This window comes from Mesoplodon densirostris, chromosome 11 (genome assembly GCF_025265405.1).
Source record: "Mesoplodon densirostris isolate mMesDen1 chromosome 11, mMesDen1 primary haplotype, whole genome shotgun sequence".
NCBI classification, from domain to species: Eukaryota; Metazoa; Chordata; class Mammalia; order Artiodactyla; family Ziphiidae; genus Mesoplodon; species Mesoplodon densirostris.
This window is the reverse complement of record NC_082671.1, coordinates 59,017,311-59,035,528: the sequence shown is the minus strand read 5'-3', so window position 1 is coordinate 59,035,528 and position 18,218 is coordinate 59,017,311. Positions and strand designations below refer to the sequence as shown.

Sequence of the window (18,218 nt, the reverse complement as noted above, 5' to 3'; positions counted from 1 at the left end):
ATTGCCAACTCCTGACAAGGGGCTATATTTCATGTTTTGTTTTCTTAACAGCTGGCACAACAGTTGGTAAATGGTCAGTAATGGAGTCCAAATGAAAGAATAAAAAGTGGGAAAAAATCCCTAACAGTGTCTCTGTGTACCTATAATTGCATATTTGTAATTCTGGATCTTCTCAGTGATGCAGTCAATGTCTAGTGGTGAATGGGGCATTTACCAAGTATGCTGGTTCCTTCAAGTTACTTGGACACCAAGAAAGGTGACCTAAAAGTCTCTAAGAGTTAATGCTTCACCCAGTTAATTGCACTCACCCCAGAATGGCTAAGCCTTCGTGGCTGGCCTCTTATCTGTGAGACTCCAGCTTGGTGACGATGAGGGCAGTGAGTGCTCTAGCTTGTCATGGTTATTTTGCTTTGTGACTCTGCTTTTTGAGGTGCTTATGCCTGCATCTATCTTACTTCAGCACCTCTCTGAGATGGTAAATTGTTCCTTTGTGACTCTTCCTTATAGGGTAATGGAGCAATTAAGCTTCTTTTTTAGTGCTACAATTTCTGTTGCTCTGATTTCTCTCTGACAGAATAATTACCATGTGTGTCCCTCTTGGAGCCTCAAAGATTCATATTTATTTGAGTTTCATTTATGTGTAAATTTCTTAGCTTTTTCTACTGTATGTTCAATTTGTTGCCTTTATCTTTTAATATTTTAATCCTCAAAGATCTTGTAGACCCTAACTTTCAGAATTATATGGCCATTCCCCTCTTTTCTTTCCTGGTTAGACTTCAAAGCTCTGTTTACTTTTTTATTTTTTAAATTCTCTCAGAGGGGTATTTTTCTTCTGTTTTGTTATTAATATATCAATATATAATTAACATAATGGTAATATATATATAAATTTATTTTAGACCTGCAGTTTAAAATCTATAGATTCTTGTGTCTTTCCACATCTTCCTTGATAACTCAACTCAAATTGAGTTTATCAGGACAAAATAGACAAGTGCTGAAAGCTCAGTGCAAGAATCCAATCAAACAGAAATGAAGCATTATCAGTGCTATCACCAGGCCTGAGGAGCAGTTTAGAGTACTGCAACGGACTTGTTTGAAAACCTTGAATTAGCTGAGGTAGGCATAAGACTGATGGAAAAATTTCTTATTGAATTTCACATCAGTTTATGTAATTATTACAGTTACAGAGGAAAAATACATGTCAACATCATGCACACATCAGTCTTAATACTTGGCTAAATCAGTAAACAAATACATTATATAAGACATGATGTTAGCTGCTAGGTATATAAAGAAGAAAGCAGAGAGGAAAAAAAACAAGAAAAAATGAGAAAAAACAGGAAACATAATTCCTCCTTTCAAGTTACAAATTTCCATTTGGGAAGACAAGCCACAAAAACTGGGCAGTTAAGTAACATTAACATTAACTTGTAAATAATAAGTCATTCCAGTCACCAAGACCTGACAAGAGCCCATCCCTTCACTTCAGGTCTCAATTTAGACCCAAAGGTTTGCTCCTCTGCCATCTCCACTTTGCTGCCAGAGTGGCCTCTGTTAAACACATATCTGATAATAATATTCTTAATAGCTTCACATAATTGTTTTTCAATGAGAGAGTCCAAAATCCTTATTACCTTTATACATGACTTTTGTTTCCACAGAAAACGTCTTAAATGAATTTTTTTTCTTTTTAAATCTTTATTGGAGTATAATTGCTTTACAATGGTGTGTTAGTTTCTGCTTTATAACAAAGTGAATCAGCTATACATATAAATATATCCCCATATCTCTTCCCTCTTGCATCTCCCTCCCTCCCACCCTCCCTATCCCACCCCTCTAGGTGGTCACAAAGCATGGAGCTGATCTCCCTGTGATATCTGGCTGCTTCCCACTAGCTATCGGTTTTACATTTGGTAGTGTATATATATCCATGTCACTTTCTCACTTTCTCCCAGCTTACCCTTCCCCCTCCCCGTGTCCTCAAGTCCATTCTCTAGTAGGTCTACTTCTTTATTCCCATCCTGCCCCTAGATTCTTCATGAACATTTTTTTTTTTTTTAGATTCCATATATATGTGTTAGCATACGGTATTTGTTTTTCTCTTTCTGACTTACTTCACTCTGTATGACAGACTCTAGGTCCATCCACCTCATTACAAATAACTCAATTTTGTTTCTTTTTATGGCTGAGTAATATTCCATTGTATATATGTGCCACATCTTCTTTATCCATTCATCTGTCGATGGACAATTAAGTTGCTTCCATGTCCTGGCTATCATAAATAGAGCTGCAATGAACATTGTGGTACATGACTTTTTGAATTATGGTTTTCTTAGGGTATATGCCCAGTAATGGGATTGCTGGGTCATATGGTAGTTCTATTTTTAGTTTTTTAAAGAACCTCCGTACTGTTCTCCATAGTGGCTGTATCAATTTACATTCCCACCAACAGTGCAAGAGGGTTCTCTTTTCTCCACACCCTCTTCAGCATTTATTGTTTGTAGATTTTTTACATATGACTTCTTATAATTTAAATTCCCAACAGTCTCTTCAGGTTTTATTTCTTGCCATTTCCTACTTCTGTTTAGAGATCACCACATGCTTCCTGAATGGAATTATAGGCAGCATCTCATTTCTGAAAATTTGTCTGAAATTCAGCATCTGAAAGTATGAGAGGTATCTGCTACAGAAGAACTACCATAGAGCCTTCTCTAGGAAGTGTCTCCTTTCCAGGCCTCTGCCTCTCTGCCACAGGGCTGGGAAAGACAGTTGGAAAGCCCCTGCTCTTTGAACTTCTGAACTAGCCTGTGACAGACACCTGGAGCAGGTGTTGTCAAGGCTGCTGGGGGTTGGGGAGTGGGGAGTCTCTATCCTCACTATCCTCCCCAGCCTCAGCAGCAGAGACCACCATGGGGGCGAGGCCTTGGCTGTTCTCCTCTACAAACTCAGGTGACCCTGGTAAAGCTCGCCATATGCCTAACTGTCTAATAGAGGCAGGGGATGGGAGGGTGATTGGGCCAGGCGCTGGGAACTGATGCTCACTGGTGATGCTGACCCTGACTGGCAAGTGAGCCCCTCTGCTTGGAAAAGAAAGGGAAAGGGACAGGAGACAGTTGTAGATCCTCTGAGTTGGGCTGATGCAGCTCTGCTAAGCTCAGCATAAGCACTTTTAAGAACCTTCAGGACCCCCTTCCATGGCTTAGCCTTTTCTCTTACTGGCAGTGCTCCCATACCAGAAATTAAAATTACTGTTCCACAGAACATCTCCAAAAAATTAGGCATATAAGGCACATAGTTCAATGAAATGGAAAATATGAATTTTGTGAAATCGAGTATCTGAAACTAGAGAATACCCTGTACTTATAGTTTCTAGAAAATGTTAAGCTTTCTCCTGTTTCTGTACACACGCTATTTCCTCTGTCTGGGATGCTGTCTTCCTCTGCTTATTCCATCTAACTCCAACCAGTTCCTCACTGCCCAGCTCTGCGAAGCCTTCTATAATAAGGAGTTATTACTTTAAAACATAATTAGATGAATGGCTCTTTATAATACTGAGCTCCTCTACTGCAGTGATATATTTTTCAACAATCTAGGGATTAAGTAAAATAAGGTGGCCTACAGACATTAGTAGAATAGATATTAAAAAGGTACAACTCTCTAACCCCTCTTGTAATTCTTCTGCAATTGAACTGAAAATGGCACTCTCAGTTTGCATAAGAATGTAAGACCACTTTGGTACACGCATTTGCAAGACGAAAAGCAGTAATATTAAATTTAGCCTGTTTAGATTTCTGAAGTTTATTTTTATAATTTATAGCAAGCCATCACACACATACGTTATATACTTATATAATATGAAGATGAAAATAAAGTTAACAAAGAGTTATAACTGTGTAAACATTAGTACGTGTTAACTGCCAAGAATTTATACGTTCATTTACTTGTGGTTTTTCTATAATACAATGCACAATTGTATAGCATATATGAGTAAGGATAATATACTTTCTTGCTGAATTTGATTACATGGGCCAAGATTTGAGGGATTTATTGTTTTGAGGGATAAATTACTATCTTAAATTTCAAACGTTTATTATTTTACACTAAAATTCTGTGAAGATAGCTAACTGACATAGTCACAAATCAATTTCACAATGATAAAAATTAAAAATTAGGAAGAACTAAATATTTAGGTCCCACAAAGTTAAGCATCATATAAATACTAATCAATTTAAATAAAATAAAGATTTCCTTTGCTTTCAAAATGAATGAACTAGAAAATGCTAATAAGTTCTCTCAATGAAATAATTTTTATTCCTGATTTGATAAGACTAATCAGCATGCATTTATCACATAAAAATCAAAATCAAACAAAAGAAAGGGGAATAAGAAGCTTAAAAAATTAAATTCTGACCCTCATCTGGGCTACTGGCAATGACTTTATGATTCATTGATAATTATAAAAATGAGCAGTACATTTTTAACCTCTGTGAAGGGTGGAAACTTTATTATCTACCGGCAAGTTGGTTGTAATGTATAACATCATTTCAAAAAATTTTGTTCTATGATGAAATTACCATAGAATTCACATAATGATCAATGTTAATTGCCAAGTAGTAACAGGTTTCCACAAAAACTGGTAACTATGCAATTTAGATGCACATGGAGAAAAATGCCAGTTACTCTAGATGTATCAAGTGAAAAGCAGGGGAATAAAGGACTGATTTGTATTATCAGCTACTTAATAATATGGCATGCTCAAGATATGCTGAGATTTGAGTATCAATCACTATAAATTAAGTACCCCTACACAGTTTAAAACAAATTTTCAAAGTTTACCTTCCAAAAATGATAGAATCCTCTATTTCACTGTCAAGAACACTGTCACAGGACTGGATAATGTATTCCTTTTTAAAATATAGGACAAAATAGGGATGATATTCTAGAGTGGATTGACTTGAAATGTGAACAAAATTCCAGGTTGATTTTATTTACTCATTGTAATGATTAGAGCTCTAGAATGAGAATAAAACTCCTTGAGTTTCAGAGATACACATTTTCCCCTTTACCTCTTTGTGTTACTTCAGACCTAAATGGATAAGTTCAGAAGAGCTTTTCTCAAAAGTCTTTTGAGTTTAAGAGGGAGTAAAAATGATATTTCAAATAAAAGTATAAGTGACAGAAAACACTGTTCTTATTATGGGACTGCTGTACTTAACTGGAAAGCAAGGGAAAGGCTCTCCTGGTTTATATCTTGAAATTGTGTTCTAAGAAGTGAGCTACAGTGAGATTTCAGAGCCCCAGACTCCTGTTACATAAGTACCATCCTAACCACATGTAAAGCATCTGTTCTTGTATGTCATTCATCCAATCACCCAGCCCTGTTACCCCCCTCCAAAATATCTCTTGAGTCTCCACTGCCACTGTCAAGGCTGCATTATTTTCTTACCTAGGCTACTGATTTCTTTTATCTGATCTCCCTTCACTGCCCTTTGTCCTGCTCTAATCAATTCTCCTAAGCAGCCAGAGTGATCTTTTAGAAACACAAATCTGATTAAATCATTCTTATCTTATCATTCTTTAAAGGCTTCTCAGTATTCTGATGCTGTCTAAAATTCTCATGGCTTATGAGGGTCCCAGTGTGGTCTGTCACTGGCCTGCCATCCAGTCTATCTTTGTGCTGTTCTCTTGCTCATGCTTAGGGCTTGTACACATGATGTCCCCTCTTCCTGGGGACAGGAATGCTCTTCCCCCACTCTTTGCAAACCTAAAATAAAACGCCTTCTTTTTTGTCTTTAAGGCTTCCCGAAAAGCACTTCTTGACTGTGGAAAATAAGGTTTGAGTAGGGGATCTTGCCACTGTGGGGGCTTGGCTGGTCCTCGGCCAAAAGCCCAGGCATCAAGATAAAAAGGTCATGAGGAACTCAATGAATATGTCCCATAAGTGGTCAATTTCCACCATCCTCCTCTCCAGATATCAAATTCGGTACTGGGTATTTAAGTGCTAGCAAAAAACATGTACAATTATTTGGATGGAGATAAAGGTACATGATAAGGTTATGTGGGCTTTTTGTTTCAAATCTCATTTTCCCTTTCAACTAATTTAATTACGTTTATCTTTATCTTAAGTCTGTGGATATTATTCAACAGATATAGCATATTTTCTTCCATAGTTTTATTAATATTAACCTCAAGGCCTATTAGCCTGTACCATCAGGCCAAAAAAATTAAAATATGTTATTTTTAAAGGAAATCAATAAGTTTTAGAAAACAAAATTCAACAAAAGTAAAAGTTTCATTCACAGTATAATACTATATTCATTGTCAAGTTGCTAAGAATTATTAGAAACAAACACATTATCAGTCAGCAGGATTCCAAATACTGAAAAAAAAAAGGGGGGTAATAGGGTTTCTGCACATTTCTAAGGTCATATAAGAGTTTTATGATTGAATCTAACAGTCTCATAGTGCTAATGCCAATGACATGTGCTCAATCACACAAGGTTGGCAAAAGGAGAAGAAAAGTGTAGTGAATACAAAATTATTTTTTATTGTAAATGAACTTTGAAGAGACTAATTATAATTAGTTAGGCATATACAGTTTCTCAAAACTAGTGTCACCACCATAGGGAGGTCTATAGATGAAGGAACGGTTTGTCAACTTGGATATTTGGAAACTTCATTTAGAGAGGGAAATATGAAAATATTACTCTATAGCAAAAGAGCCACATTGATTATTTTTGTACTCTTGGTTTAATAATGTTCAAGAAGAAAAAAAAAAGGAAAGAAAGAAAGCTGGCAGTTATGCAGTTAAAAAAATACTGAAGCAGGCTTCCCTGGTGGTGCAGTGGTTAAGAATCCACCTGCCAATGCAAGGGCCATGGGTTTGAGCCCTGGTCCAGGAAGAACCCACATGCCGTGGAGCAACTAAGCCCGTGCGCCACGACTACTGAGCCTGTGCTCTAGAACCCACAAGCCACAACTACTGAAGCCCATGTGCTTAGAGCCCATGCTCTGCAACAAGAAGCCACCACAATGAGAAGCCCGCGCATTGCAACGAAGAGTAGCCCGCGCTCGCTGCAAGTAGAGAATGCCCGTGCACAGCAACGAAGACCCAACATAGCCAAAATTAAAATAAAATAAATAATTAAAAAAATACTGAAGCATATGGCAGTGGTTCTTAATGAATGATGTACTGGAATCACCTACTCTCCACTGTCCTGGTGAGGCAGATCTGTGGGAGTGAGGGACGGGTAGCTTTAAGTACCTCCTCAGATGGTTCTGGGTAAGACTCTCAAATGAAAAATATTAATAGCAAAAAGAGCAGTGAATTAGAGGCACAGTCCCTTTAGTCAATTTCTCCTTCAATTACCCCAACTCATTTCCATGATCTATTCTACCTGGATGCTCACAGTTAATCAATTACTTATTTTTAATTTCTGTTGATTTTCTCTCTTAGATATATCTAGAATCTGTCTACCTATTTATCTTGAGTATCACCTTCATAGTCCAGGCAATTATCAATCTCTCTCATAGACAATTCTAATAATCAGTCTGCCTATATCAACATGTGCTCACTGTGCCCCAGAGAGAAAGTTTAGAGTAGAAAATCTGGTCAAGTCACGACTTAAAACTGCTTAAAATTAAAACACTACTTAATACTGCTTAAAACTCCTCTTCTTCAAAAGATGGGAAAGATTTCTATCCATCATCACAATCTCATCTCCTATTATAGGTTTTATGGATGATAACAATGGCTATAATATTTATTGAGTGCTTATTATGTGCTGAGTGCTGTTTTAGGTGCTTTCCATATATTAATTCATCTTTATTATAATCCTATGAATAGGTGCTCCAAAATATTTTTTAAATGCATGCATACATGAATAAATGAATTAGTGGCAATGTGATGAAAGCCCTAGGACAAGAGTACCTTGCAATTCTACAGCTGTATACTTTAAGATACATGTTTACTTTGAAGGGTTTGAATATAATGAGATCATACTTACAAATAATAAAAAGTCAAAGATTCGAGGGAAGTGTTACATAGGAAACGTTTGAATCCTCAAAGCTTGGATAGCTCTCATAAGAAAATATGTTTATTAGTAATTTGAGAGCATGGAGCTTAAGGCCATATTAAGAGTATGCATGTGTATTCTTATACGGATATATGATTCAGATGATACCCCCACTAGAGTTATTTCTTCTAGCCTTAGTTGGCACCCTGTGACTGTACACAGCTTTAGCTACAAGAAAGTGGATCTGAAAGGTGTTCTTTAATACATTTGGTTCACAAAATCTAACCAGGACTTGGAACAAAATATCATCAATTAAAAAATTAAAAATTCTAAAAAGGGTAAGTTCTTATTAGAAATTATTTAGGGTAGTCAATGTCTTGGGTCCAAAGTCATTAGTGAGCCCCAACCTACAATATTTTTGGTTCTAACCTACCTGGTGATGCCACACAATCAATATTTATTTAATTAACATAAAGAACAACCATTGTTCCTGAACCAGCCACTTTCTTAAATCTTCTAATCTACTTTACTCTAGTCAGAATGCATTACATACTAGTCACTGTAGAATACAGATTTCTACAAGTGGAGGTGCTGAATAGAGGGGCCTATGTATTTAAGTTTTATTAGGTGAAAGTATATTAATTTCCAAAATGGAGAAAAATTTACACTCGCACCAATAGTATACAATGCTCTTAAGATACGAGGAGGGGGAAGGGTAAGCTGGGACAAAGTGAGAGAGTGGTATGGATATATATACACTACCAAATGTAAAACCGATAGCTAGTGGGAAGCAGCCACTTAGCACAGGGAGATCAGCTCGGTGCTTTGTGACCACCTAGAGGGGTCGGATAGGGTGGGTGGGAGGGAGAGAGACGCAAGAGGGAAGAGATATGGGGATATATGTATATGTATAGCTGATTCACTTTGTTATAAAGCAGAAACTCACACACCATTGAAAAGCAATTATACTCCAATAAAGATGTTAAACAAAAAAAAAGATAGGGCTTCCCTGGTGGCGCAGTGGTTAAGAATCTGCCTGCCAATGCAGGGGACACAGGTTAGAGCCCTGGTCCGGGAAGATCCCACATGCTGCAGAGCAACTAAGCCCAGGCGCTACAACTACTGAGCCTGCACTCTAGGGCCCGCAAGGCACAGCTACTGAGCCCATGCACCACAACTACTGAAGCCTGTGCGCCTAGAGCCCATGCTCCACAAGAGAAGCCACAGCACTGAGAAGCCCATCGACACAACTAGAGAAAGCCTGCACGCAGCAACGAAGAACCAATACAGCCAAAAATAAATAAATAAAATAAATAAAATTTTAAAAAAAGATAGATACTAAACCATCTCTCCTTTGTTATAAGGCAGAAACTAACACACCATTGTAAAGCAATTATACTCCAATAAAGATGTTAAAAAAAAGATAGATACTAAACCATCTCTCCCTTTAAATCTGTTTTCTTTGTTCAATTTTCTTATATGGATCATTCCAAGAGGAAAACATACCACCTATACTTATAGCATGAACATTACTCATCCTAAGGTCAGGCGAACGTGACTGTTTCATGTTTATCTCCTTTTTAATTTTTATTTTTCTTCCAGTCTTATTGAGATATAACTGACATAAAGCATTGTGTAGTTTAAGGTTTACAAATATAATGATTTGACTTATATACCTCATGAAATGAGTATCACAGCAAGTTTAGTGAATATCCATCATCTCATATAGATATAAAATTAAAGAAAGAAAATAAATCTTTTTCTTGTGATGAGAACTCAGGATTTACTCTCTTAACAACTTTCATATATGTTGTATATTGTATGTTTCATGTTTATTGTAAAGAAATGGGAAATGTGTATAGGTAGTTTTAACAACAACAAAATCAGTAAGGGGACTGCAGATATATTTTATAAAATCACTCAGACTATAAATACATGTTATCAAATTCTCACAAAGCCTAATATGTTACTCTGAAAGAAAGCACACAAGAAATAAGTGTTTTGCATACTCAGTGACTCCCAGAGGACATCTAAAATTTGGTTCTGTTTTCAAAAATTGCTGCCCATTTTTGTGATAAGAATAAAATTAGGTTGTACCACTTCTCTCACTCTACTACAACTTTATCTTATATTGGTAGGTGATAGTATCTTATTGTCACTTACCTATATTGGTAGGTAGATGATAATAACTTAGATGGATCAGGAGGATTAATAGATTGATGATCATAAATTGCTGTACAATGAATTATACTATGGCAATAAATATTTTTATTTAAACTTTAAAAGTCGATGTCAGGAAAACTATTTCATTATGGAAATCATTAGAAAGTTAGTTATTCCTTTCCTATATCAGAACTTCATAAAATTTTTTTTTCATATTCTCTGGCTGACTTTCTGCCTTTGTTGACTTGACAGTGTATCAATCTTATTCTGAATCTAAACTGCTGCATATAAATCAGACACCAGATCTAGAGGGTATTCTAAGTTGCTCAAACAATAGTAATTTTTAAATAATTTGTTAGAGGTAACTGTGTTAAAAAAACATTTAACTTAAAATATCTGTCAAGAAAAACAAAATTAGAGCATGCAGAATTCTAGCAATGGTCTGTCATCTTTCTAGCAGTTGAGGTGATATGTCTAAAGAAAATAAAGATCACTACATCCAGAAATAGTCTACGCTAAGGGTAACTTCTTTTAAGACACCTTTCAATCTCCTTTAGAACATAAAGACTGTTAAAAAAAAAACAAAACAGTAAAGTGATAAACATATAAGCTATTCATTTCCAAAGGCAAGTGGATATCACAATTAGCAACCAGAAAAACATAATAATATATGTCTTCCTCATTGTTGTAATGAGAAGGCACCATAAATTCTGTTCAAGGAGAAGCTCCTAGTGATTCCAAGTGGAATTTAGTATATCAATGTAATGTTTTAATTTCACATAGGAGTATCTGACTTAATAAATCATTTACCCATTGATTTGAGACTTATGTCTGGTTAGTTGTGGCTGAAGGAATATCATTTTTTGTTTTTAAAGCTATTGTATCCATATATTTTAAAGGGGTCGCTAGCCTTTCCAGCCACTAAAATGAAGTAAAAAACTTTGAAATTCTCCTGACACATTTATTAATTGATCTGTTCAATCATTCAATCTTTAATTAATTCACTTGCTCATTCTTCAGTCCATCTGTCAGCCCATGTATGTATCCAACCATTTCTCCATCTATCAATCTATTATATAGGGTGTAAACTGTTAAATTAATGAGCTCTTAAACCTGCAGCTGACCATTAATTAAAACACTCTCTCCTACCAACTCTTTCCACTTTCTATTGCTCTGCAAGAAACCTAGTAGTGAGAGGAAACATTATTTTCTGCTTAAGTGAATGAGGTGATACCTGTGGAACACAGTGAAGATTAATTGCTAGAATATCCAGATGATAAACAACTGTATCAGACATGTACATCGTGGAAAAGTTTAATTACTGATGAAAGCTCTTTATTTCCTCTAGAATGTAGATGTCACCGAGTCATATACGATATAAAATAGTTTCACAGTATTCCTGCTTAGATTCTTCAATATATATACTTTCAACTTCCAGAGAAACATCACCAAAATTGTGTCTAGTAACTCACTTTTTCTTAAGCATGCATTTGCACATGCTGTTCTTTGTATATGCTCTTTCTCTTCCTGGTGGTCCCTCCCTAACACCTTTCCCATTTTCTTCCTTTCCACCATTAAGTCTGGATACCTAGCAAGCTCCTACTCACCTTTCCTTTTTTAGGAAAGTTATAAGCAAAACAAAAAAGTTACCAGAGTTAGGTTAAGGAAGGGGACCATTATAAAATCTCACCTGTATCTTGTGCAAGAAGTGTTCTGATCTAAAGGAGCTATTGGATTAAAAGTGATGGGTGGAGAAACCTGGGCTGATAGCAGAAATCCCAAAGCAAGAATAATGAGTGCTACGGTGGTACCTAAAAAAAAAAAAAAAAGGAAAGAAAAAAAAAAGTTTTACATCAGAGAAGAATTGACAACATTCTTCCAAAGCGGACTGGGTTTGGCAAGACATATCTCTAAAAAAATACCTTGATCTATCTTCACTGGATTAAAAAAAAATGATCCTTACACATATATATTGTCATAAAAACTCACTAGAATATTCACTGTGAGAAATGACAAGAGTAAAATGCAAATCAAATACATTTGCTAGCCAAGCAGTAGGTTGGTTAATAACTTTCTAAACAAACACCATCTTGGATTGCTGTCTCAAAATCAATTAATGTAACCAACATTATTGAGTGCCTTATATTTTAGAAGTATGAAAGGCAACAGATTTACACCAAGTGTTCCTTTCATTACCAAGAAAATTGTTCTAATGTCATTCAATCGGCTAAGACCCAAATAAGTAAACTAAAAAGTAACAAACTAAATATATCAAAAGCAGTTGAAAGAGTTTCTCATTAAAAAGGAGTGGCATTTTGTAAAGACTTAAAATGTCAGAAATGACATAACACATATATTCAGTTGTCTTTCCTGTTGGCACTTGGAAGTGGAATATTTGTCTTTGATTTTAAGGTACAGAATGTGATTATATGTATCACTTAAAAAGCTCAGTTTTGAGTCCCTGATAGAAATACTGATAGTAAATAAGAAAGTTTTCAAATTTCTGACTATTGTTCCAGACATTGTGAGGATTAAAAAAAGGGTCATGGGAAGAAAGGAGAAAGAAAATATGGCTGCATTTGTTTGTACAATTTGAATGAGGCAACATGTTTAAAATATGGAATTCAGGGAGGTCATTTATGTAGCAATAAAGTTTCTATTAGATAAATGGGAAAGTAATTTAAGAATGACCAAAAATATTTTTTAAATGGACAAAAGAACAACTTTGGGACGCACTGTGAAAGTGCAATTGGATTACATAATAGGTTTGTGTTTAAGATAGAGGGGATGTGTCAAGTTAAGCACTGTGGTTAAGTCCTAGCTCTGCTGTTTCTTGACTCAGTGATCTTGGGCAAAACACTCGACCTTTCCAAAATTCAATTCTGTCTGCTGAAACTGGGGCTTAGTGAGAATGCTCACCTTGCAGAATTGCAGTGAATTTTAAATATCACAATACATTTGAAATATTTTTATAATGCTAAAAAATGTTAATTATTGTACTATAATTATCATTAGAAACAGCAGCAGCAGAATATTTTTAAAACTCTGGAAAAAAGTTGAAAAAGGGGGAGGAGGCTTGAAGAAAAGATCAGAAGCCATTTTACCACACCAGGCTGAAGAGGCATGAATCTAAAATCACAGTTCCTTTTCCCCTTGTTGGCTTAAAATTCAAACCAGAACTAGGAATAGTTTGAGGTATTACTTTCTCAAAAACTACCAAGCCCTGAATTGGGAAACACAACAGAAGTCTGTCTCTTAGAAAGAGAAAAGATATATTAGGCTTGTAAATAAAAATTATCCCTCTCTCCTCAAACAAAGCAAAATAAACCATGAGTTTTACTGTTACTTGTCTATGAAAGAAGCTGGGTCCCTAAGTATTTTCCCAAATTACCTACATAGAATATTGTCACGGGACAGATAAGATTTGTTTCAACCTGGAAAAGTTGATACTTTTGGATGTGAAGGAAAGATGATACTCTTCTTTCATAACACTACTTAAATAACTTGTCTGTGATAAACTGTAAACTCTTAGATGGTGTACCTAACACAAACTAATATATGTTTAATTCTAGTGCCTAGCATAGAGCAGATCCCATAGTACCACAGATTTTTGCAATACTGGCTATTTTTGAAGAAAACAACAAAAGATGTTAAGACTATTCAGTTGAGGTCATAGGGTTAGTATGGGACAAATATACTAGATGAGAGTTCTGCAGTATGGATATTATATCTCTTGGATCCATCTCTAAAAAAGTCCAACCAACTTGCAAAATTTGGGGAAAAAACCATTTTGGATATAAAAAAATCCCTAAATAGTTGAAGGTTTATCCTTCTTAAACACAAATTTATTTTTATTTTGACCCATTGGGGATGGAAATCTTTTAAAAGTCAGTATCATTCCTTTATTACATATAGTAGTATTTCTCAATCCTGGCTTCCTATTGGAAAGCAAATCTTTAGAATGTATCTCAACCTCTGAATCAGAGTCTCCAGAAAATGGGGATCCGGTAACATGACTCCACAGGTGATTGTGATACCCAGACAGGGTAAAAATCCTTATGAGACGATAAACTCCTTAAGGGAAGGGAATGGTGTCTTATTGGACTTTACTTATGGAATACATTTTTAAAACGATCACCTCGCCCTTCATATACTCATATATCTTTAAGGCTTAAAACTACTTGAATTATCTATTTCCTTTAATTTAACAAATTACAGATGTTTTATCAGTCACTTGTTAGTATTTAAAGTTGTTATAGTTGTTGTCAATGATCCATTATTGCAACCTAGATTTGAGTCCAATACAGGAAGGCCTTGTATGAAAGGATCTTCTCCACTGTACTGGGTAGGTTGGGGACATTCTTTATATTTTAAGAGAAGAGTCCCTCTTAACCAAGTATACTGTCACATTTTGGAATTCTGATATCATTTTCCTAATAAAAATGTTCTTCATAGGAGGTGAAGTGTGTTGGATAAATAGCATTCTCAAAAACATCTGATGAAATAAGTTACCTTAATTACCTGGTACAGGGTTTGGATTATTAGTAAATACTCAGAAAAAAATAATTTCCCTCCCTAAGACTCTAACAGAACACACTTCTTGTGCATAAGTATCACCTGCACATATTCCAGACCTCATCTTCAGAGATTCTAATTTAGTTGATCTGGGGTTGGGTCTCAAGAATTCACAATTTAAAATAAGTATCCCTGGCAACTCTGATGAAGACAGCCTGTGAGTAATGTTTTAGGAAATATTCCACTACCAAAATATCTGGCAGAAAATAACACAGTGTTTCTGGTTTTCTGATTTATAAGCAATAAAGCTACATAGATATAAGCCTTCCTCTATTTAAAAGGATCAAGAGGTTGTCATTAAATTCGTAATATTTACAAGAAAGACCAGTTCTCTTAGGGAGCTTTGAAAATATTAAAAGTCAGAACACCACAAAATGTCCTACATTTAAAATTATTCATGGACTATATATTTTACATTTCTTTGTATAAAGCATTCCTTTGTCCTGGTTTAACTAAATACAGTTTATTTGTAGTAATTTTTAAAGAACAAGTTCCTATTGAAAAAGTTATTTTGATAAATTTTTTACTATTTTTCACCCTATATAATAAAATAAACCATAATAAAAACACAAAATAGGGAATAAAACTTTTGAAGTTAAAAAATTCTAGGCTAATTTAAGAAATTTTAAATAGAATAGTATTCTAATACTTAGCAATGGTAGAATACCAAATATATTATGATTTATTTTATTAGGTGAAAAATAGTGAAAAAACATATCAAGTTAATTTCTTTAAAATTTTAAAAATAAATAAATAATTAAATTCTTAAAAAAATTTTTTTTGGTGCTAATTCTTTAAAAAGTACTACAGGGCTTCCCTGGTGGCACAGTGGTTAAGGGTCCGCCTGCCGATGCAGGGGACACGGGTTCGTGCCCTGGTCTGGGAAGATCCCACATGCTGTGGAGCAGCTGGGCCCGTGAGCCATGGCCGCTGAGCCTGCGTGTCCGGAGCCTGTGCTCCACAACGGGAGAGGCCACAGCAGTGAGAGGCCCACGTACCACACACACACAAAAAAAGTACTACAAATAAACTGTATTTAGCTAGACACAGACAAAGAAATTCTTTATACAAAGAAATACAAAATATATAGTCCATGAATAATTTAAAGGTAGGACATTTTGTGGCTTTTAATATTTTCAAAGCTTGCTAACAGAACTGGTCTATCTTGTAAATATTACAAATTTAATGACAACCTCTTAATTCTGCAGGAAAGAAAACTGCCTCCAGATTGCTCATAAAGGCAGTCCCTGGAATCTCTTGGTCTTTCCCCCAAGTCTTAATACTTTCTTTTAATAGTCAGGGATGGGCTCTGGAAATCCTTGGGGCAGAGGACCTACGTGGAAGGGTGAAACATGATATCAGTAAGAGGAGTTCAGGAAAGTTCCTGGATTCTGATGCAAGTTGATTTTACTTTATGGTTAAAACAACAAAGAATCACTCTTTGGCAGTAACACTACTGTGATAGCAAAATGCTTTGGGCATTTTACTGTCTGTGTCAGGCACTGTTTGAAATGTTATATGTGTATAAATGTGTTTAGTCTTCATTAAAACCCTATGAAGTGGGGATTATAATTAACCCCAATTTACAAATGAGAAAATAGAACCTTGCTCAATATCACACAATTCAAACCCAAACAGTCTGGCTTTATATCTACAATGCCTCAAAATCCTGGAATACAACAAACGAAGGGACAGAGGCTGCCAGTAAAAGCATTTTCCCATCTCAAAAATCAGCATTTTTCTCCAAATCTCAAAACCCAAATCCCAAATTCAAGTCCTGAAATTCTATTTAAAAAATAAGCCTCTTGAGGTAGCAGAATACTAATGCCCTGTCAAAGAAAGTGTGTCCATTTAAAAATCTTTAAAGTAGCTATTACCTCTTCTTAGAGTTGACCTGAACCTCAGGCGTCAGCAAATCCAATTTTCAACCCACTGTAGGAATTTGTTTCTAGCACATAACTGCCTGATGGCCATCTACCCTTTTGTTGAGAGTTTACCATCCTAATGAGGCAGCCCAATTCATTGTTGGATAGCTCTGATTATTAGGAATATTTTTCTTATATTAAGTAAAAAATCTATGTCCTCATAACAGCTACCATCTGTGAGAATATCTATTAGGTGTCTCTTTAGTCTTTTTTCTGGGCCTAAACACTTCTGGTTCCTTGAACAGGTTTATAAATATGTGGTTTTTAACCCTCACTTGTCCCTCACCTTTCCTCACTTACCCTCCCGCTACCCTATATACATTGGCTGTTGCGATTACCTTTGCCTTTTAATCAGACAGTCTTCCCCCTGCCTTCCCCTCAGTGCTGACACTGCAGTTCAACTTACATTATTGAACTCAAGGCTTCCACTCAAGGCAAGAACAGAGGGTGGAAGCATTCCACTCTTCCTTCTGGAGTTAAGGGTCGGAGGGAGTATATGCTCTTAATAACTGGGTATGAAACTCCAAATGTATTTTCTCATCAAAATCTGGGACAACCGCCTTGAGCAGTTCTATTAGATCAGTGGTTTTTTTTGTTGTTGTTTTTTGGCGGTACACGAGCCTCTCAACTGTTGTGGTCTCTCCCGCTGCGGAGCACAGGCTCCAGACGCGCAGGCTCAGCGGCCATGGCTCACGGGCCCAGCCGCCCCGCGGCATGTGGGATCTTCCCGGACCGGAGCACGAACCCGTGTCCCCTGCATCGGCGGGCGGACTCTCAACCACTGCGCCACCAGGGAAGCCCTAGATCAGTGTTTTAGGTATAATTTAGTTAAAATAGAATTTAGATAATGCAGGCCTGGAAACTTTACATTTTAATAGAAAAATGTATTCTTACTCTAAATAAACTTATAAAGGAGCTATTAGAGGACAGCTAATTGATAAGTAGGAATCTGCTTGTATATTTGAAAAAGATTAGAAAATTATATGATGCAAACATGTGAAGACAATGACAGAGATGTGTCTCATTTTGGCAAGTGAAACAGCCCTTGCATTACAGAGAAATAATAAATGGAATGGGTGGGATTTAAAGACAAAGATACTTGAATGTGAGAAGGGGTTTTCTTATTTAGTTATCATAGGAAACATACTTAACCAACCAGAATTTACACTAGGATTTAGGCCTCGTTCAAACACAAAAAGAGTCTGTCCCTGCTTTGTGAAGAAATTTATGGTTCTAATGTTCCACTATTGAAAGAACTTTGAAAAAAAAATGCTCCAAATTTACTTCTACATTATCCCAAATTTAAAAAAACTATGTTAAAAACTGAGTTTATGAATACCAAGTTTTCTTTTTCATTTTGTACCTTTGAGCAAAACTCAAAATAATAACAGCAAAATGCTACCCTCAGTAGGTTCAAATTGTTATTACAATTCTAATTTCTAGTTATATATCATAATAAGTTCTTATTAAAAAAATTTTCGGAGGAACTCTATTATTCAGTTATGAAAACTATATCAGAAGTGGTACTGTATTTTAAAAG

General features: G+C 35.8%; 1 protein-coding gene across 2 annotated transcripts in view; it reads right to left on the bottom strand.

Annotated features, from left to right (window-relative positions):
• SLC2A13 (solute carrier family 2 member 13) overlaps positions 1 to 18,218 on the bottom strand; it is a 458,725-nt gene that overhangs the window by 104,564 nt on the left and 335,943 nt on the right. Inside the window, exon 6 of one of the 2 annotated variants that reach the window (XM_060113251.1) lies at positions 11,869 to 11,989. The exons of the other annotated variant lie outside the window; for it this stretch is intronic. Coding sequence (XP_059969234.1) covers positions 11,869 to 11,989 — 121 coding nt within the window. The remainder of the gene's footprint in view (positions 1 to 11,868; positions 11,990 to 18,218) is intronic. 2 annotated transcript variants of the gene reach the window in all.